Source organism: Apis dorsata, unplaced genomic scaffold (genome assembly GCF_000469605.1).
Source record: "Apis dorsata unplaced genomic scaffold, Apis dorsata 1.3 scaffold_359, whole genome shotgun sequence".
NCBI lineage: Eukaryota > Metazoa > Arthropoda > Insecta > Hymenoptera > Apidae > Apis > Apis dorsata.
Genome location: NW_006263624.1, coordinates 103,848 through 108,935, shown reverse-complemented (window position 1 = coordinate 108,935; position 5,088 = coordinate 103,848). Strand labels below are relative to the sequence as shown.

The following is a 5,088-nucleotide window of genomic DNA, read 5'->3' as shown; positions in this document are numbered from 1 at the left end:
GATTTATTGTATGATTGATTGTATGATATTGATTAAAAAAAAATGTATTTAGAATTAAGTGCACGCACAATCAAAGATGTTAAATAAAGTAATGTATCATAAAAAAATAGATATTAAGTAGACAAGTAGATGGGTTCTAGTTTGCTTGTAGTAAAATTATATTGTGCTTTTTGGGAATCTTATTTGGCTTATTTTTTTTTTTTTTTTTTTTACGCTTTTCTCTATCAATTATTTTTCAATTTCCTATCAACGCAAGTGTAAAATATTGATAGAGAGTCTCTTAATTTAAATTTTATTTTCAGTCTTAGTCTTCCGTGTCGGTTTTTTTTTTTCTAACTCCTTTTGTTGCTCTTATTGTATAACGATCGAAAGTTTGAACGTTTTGCAAATATACACCGAAAGGAGAATTTGTTATTTGTTTTATAAATTAGTTTTCGTTTAAAAGGAGGGTGGATGGGACGGCGTGGTTAGGGTGGGTCTCCATTTCGCAGCAACCTCCAAGCGGTGAGACCTGGGAAATTATATTATTTGATATACAATATATAATTATTGTCATTGTATAGCTAATGTCGACAATACAATTATATATTTTATAGGAAATAATATGAGCTAATTGGCTGCGATCGCGATTATATTTTTCATAAATAGAGTTTTTTATTTTTTAAAATGAATAACATTCTCGTTTCATTCTTGAATATTATGAAGTTTAAGATTTTTTTTTCTTTGTATCTTTAAGTAATAATATTAGTAATTAATTTCGTAATAATATTAGTAATTTATTTCGTAATAATATTTGTAATTAATTTCATAATTAAATTTCGTAATTAAAATATGGTACCTTAGATAGCATAGCATTGATCTCTTTAGATTTTCAGAACATATGGAAAATAGTCCTATAAAATATTGCGTTAATATATCTCGTCTGTATATCGTTGTACTTTTTTCTAACTCTGTGATGTTAGCGCTAATTTCCAAATTTGTATCCTATTTTTATCTTTGTTTTTTGTTTGTTGCTCTTCTTGTTTTTACTTTGTTGTATAAAATTTATAGAATCATAAAATGGCGTTGATCCTTAATTCTTGATCTATTGTGTATTTAGAGAAATGGTTTTGATGATGGAAATATGACGATAATGTCTATTGTTACTTTTCTATTTTTCTTCTATTATTATCTCATTTTGTTTATGTTAATTTCATGTATAGATGACACTATAGATAGTATTGAATTTGAAATTTTTACTTGTCTGTCTGTTTCCTACTATTTGTTGTTTTTGTGTATTTTTTTGCTTTCGATCATCACGAAGTATGAGATATTATTTAAAATATATATTTTTATCAATTTTCTTACAAAATTGCAATATAATTTAATCCTAATCTTTCATTGTAAGTATAGTTCTTATATTTTCAACTTTAAAATATATCTCTAGGCAATTGAAAGTATAATTCGAAGGAAATTAGAAGGAATTTTTAAATATTTTATCAACGATATTATCGAAAATTTGTTGTCAAATTCATTCTTTCATTTTTCTAAATTTTATAAAATATTGCTTAATTATAAAACATGCAGTCCAATATTGTAATTGTGCATATTTCTGTCCTGTATGTCCTCTATGATAGTATAAATATCCTCTATTTACCTATTCTATTCTATTCTTCTATTCTATTCTATTACCTATTCTATTCTGAATATTGCGTGTAGAAGTGTAGAATTTGATATTTGTAGATTTAATTGTTTCGTTTAATTTTTGAAATAAACAGTGATTTACTTTTTAACAATCTCATTAAAACGATAAATCAATATTTAACCGTGATAATTTATAATTTGATATATTATTAATGACTTTATATTAGATATAAAAATCCTTACCGTGAAGAGTGTATTTGTTGTCTGATCCTGAACAAACCAAAGGTCCACCACTGTCTCCCAAACAAGCATCTCTTCCGCCATCTTTCAATCCAGCACAAAGCATTCCCGGTGTGATTCTGTATAATGGAATGAATAATGTTTTCCTTCGACACTCTTCCGTCGAGATCACAGGAAGTTGTACTTCTTGCAGGGTATCCGCTGTTCAAAAGAATATTTTATTAATCCATATATTTTTATAAATATTCTAAATATCCAACAAATAATTATATTTACGGAATATTCTTCCTATTTCGAATAATTGTCCCCAACCCGTCACAGTGCACATAGTACCACTTTTCGGCTCTGATTGTGGAAGACATACAGGTCGAACGTAGTCGCTGAAGATTACTGGTTCTTCGAGTCTCAACATCGCTATATCGTTTATAAATCCATTGTCGATGTAATCAGGATGCAGAGATATGTGATCCAAACGTAATACTTGCTCGTACGGACTTGGAAAGCTTCCTCTGCGAGTAGCTCCGATTCTCGCCACCCAATATTCGTCTTGAGCACTACGACAGATGTTGAAATAGTTAGATACTTGATTGTTATTTTTCAATTTTTAAATTCTGTCTTCTTTTCTGACACTAGTCTTTTAGGAACTAATATGATATATGAATATTTTATTTTCAGATTAAAGAGAGAAAAGTTTTAATACTGATGAACGATAATGAAAGATTCTTCTCTATTGATATTCTCTAATAAAAGTTGTACGAGAAGATACATATTCGAGTAAGTATAATAATAATATTAATAATAAATAAGAATAATAAAAAAGATAATATTTATTTTATTTAAGTTTTATATTATTTAATTTATATCTTTTTTTATTTTCGTAATACATTGTTATTATTTATTTACTCACTGGTAAAAACAATGTGCTGCGGATAAAATCCATTTTTCATTGATGAGAGCTCCTCCACATTGATAATCACCTTCTTTGTACAGAGCAACTTGCCATGGCCAACTTCCAGCTGAAGAGCTACCACCGCCAACTATCCTGGAACGTCGTGAAACATTCGACCTATTTCAATGTATACATCTTAAACGAGTATGGACATTCAGTAGCTTTTATTGCAATTTGTGTTTTAAAACTACAAAACACGTTTATATATTTTTTCTCAATTATTCCTAACTTATTTAAGATTTCATTTTATACAAATGATTTCCATTATATTCAATGTTTAAATTTGAATATTATTTATTCACAAGATTTCAGAAGCGTTTTCCACCAACGCGTTTAATTCTCAAGCTTAAATAAAATATTTTCTAAAGATAATACATAATTCAAGAATACCTCAATCATTTATTTAAATTGAATAAAAAACGGAATTTACTATTTCGTTTATAATTATGAAAACAAAAGGAGGATAAGTCCAATTATTTTCAATTATACACGAACCGGTTTTTTCACAATAATCATTAGCTTAATGATTTTAAACTATCATTGATAATTTGATTCGTCATTATATCATCAGAAAAAGAAAAGAAAAGTTTGCCAAGTTTTGATTTAATGTAATATTTCTCGTGTTCCGATAAAAATTTATGATTGTATCACGGTATAGTTATTTATTTCGAACGATAAAGATCAGGATAATTTTAATTTTATGCAGATTATTCGTAAATTTTTTTACGATAGATATATTGTTATCATGGTGGTGTACAAAGGGTCATTATACTCGGCTGCATTTGTATACAGATAGTTTTGCAAGTGATCCGGCCAACGTGTAATTATGAGAAACTGGTTCAGTGAATGTGTACCTGGCTTGCGATGGCGCCTGCGTTCTTATACCGCATTCAAGGTTCTTGCACTTGACCCTGAGGACTTCGCCACTCGGGCATTTCGAAGGTTTGAAAGTCAAGATCCTTTTATCGACAGGTTTCTCGTTATAGGAGAGTGTATAATACGATCTTCCAGGTGTTGGATTTTCGTCCAACACTTTTTCCACGGATTCGTAATCTCTGAAAAATGTTTAAATATCGATAATATATTTATTGCATTTTTCATTATTAATGTATCAATTTGAAGAATTGTTTTATTTAAATACAATTATAGATATTTAAATAAAACAAAAAGGTATAAAATTCTAAAAAAAAAAAAAAATAGATTCTTTTTTACATAGTCTTAAAGGATATAGAATGTTAGAATTCTAAAAATTATCAGAATTACAATTGTTGAATGATAATTATTTATTTATATTATATGGAACAAAATTTTTTTTAGCTACAAACGTAGCGAAAAAAGAATACTTTGGCAAGATGTATAAGAATTATTATGAATACTTACTGATACGTAATCGCTTTACAAACAGCTCTGCCGAGATCTTCGATAGTCCAAGCAGTTTGTCTTTCTTGTAAGAGATGGTCCATTCCATTCAGACACAATTTCCCCCATTTCCCATTCTTCCTGATATTCAAGTAACCTTTTTCATTGTAATTATTGATTTCCTTTTTCAAATTTATCATCGATGCGTTTTTCGCGTTCAAATGGATCGAGTTTCCATGCGGCAAGATGTTCTTCGCGTTCGACGATATTTCCCTTCCGGAGACGAGGATCGTACTACCGTTAACACGTTCACGATTATTAAGAAACGTTTTCTCTTTCATCATCGATTCATCCTTGGTGCTTATAATTTTTTCTAATCGAATATCATCTTGGAACGAGGCGTGTAAAGTGGTTGACTCTAAAATGGAGGATTCCACCGCTTCTTGATCGTAAAGGAGGATGTCCTTGTCAGTGGTGGATTCTATTTCTGAAAGGTGTCCTTGAGATGATGGATGTTCATCTTTGGTTACGATGGTCCCTGGATTATTATCGTCCTTAACAAAGATACTCGTTTCTTCGTAATTTAACGTTGAATCATCTTCTATCAGCGCCGCGCATTTTTTCTCGTCCTCCCCACCTGGACAGTCTGTATAACCGTTGCAAACTTTGTCTTGGTTTATGCAGGTTCGACTGTTGCCGCAAACGAATTGTCCCTCTTCGCACCAATCTAACGATTAAACAAATTAAAATTGAGAATATAAATTTTTAACAAGCCCTCGAAATAACGATTCGTAATTTCGCATCGTTTATTTAAAATGATTGATATCGAAATATTTCTTTTTACATACGTATATTCATTTTAAATTTATTAAAATCCAATTTTTATATAGGTTTTTTATTCTGCCATTCTTTTTTAA

At 29.4% G+C, this 5,088-nt stretch overlaps 1 protein-coding gene and 1 long non-coding RNA gene across 3 annotated transcripts in view; one reads left to right on the top strand and one right to left on the bottom strand.

The window, feature by feature from the left end:
- Positions 1-1,633: 1,633 nt before the first annotated feature.
- The window catches only part of LOC102677713, a 51,571-nt gene continuing 48,116 nt past the window's right edge, over positions 1,634-5,088 (bottom strand). The window contains exons 8-12 of one of the 2 annotated variants that reach the window (XM_006618520.2): positions 4,193-4,898; positions 3,667-3,867; positions 2,771-2,905; positions 2,140-2,417; positions 1,634-2,064 (exon numbers count right to left, since the gene is read on the bottom strand). In XM_006618520.2, the coding sequence (XP_006618583.1) occupies positions 1,847-2,064; positions 2,140-2,417; positions 2,771-2,905; positions 3,667-3,867; positions 4,193-4,898 (1,538 nt within the window). In that variant the 3' untranslated portion in view covers positions 1,634-1,846. The remainder of the gene's footprint in view (positions 2,065-2,139; positions 2,418-2,770; positions 2,906-3,666; positions 3,868-4,192; positions 4,899-5,088) is intronic. The other variant, XM_006618521.2, reaches the window with a different exon arrangement.
- Positions 2,243-3,030, top strand: LOC102677628. The gene is made up of 2 exons (XR_422182.2): positions 2,243-2,637; positions 2,854-3,030. It is a non-coding gene; the product is annotated as an uncharacterized LOC102677628 (long non-coding RNA).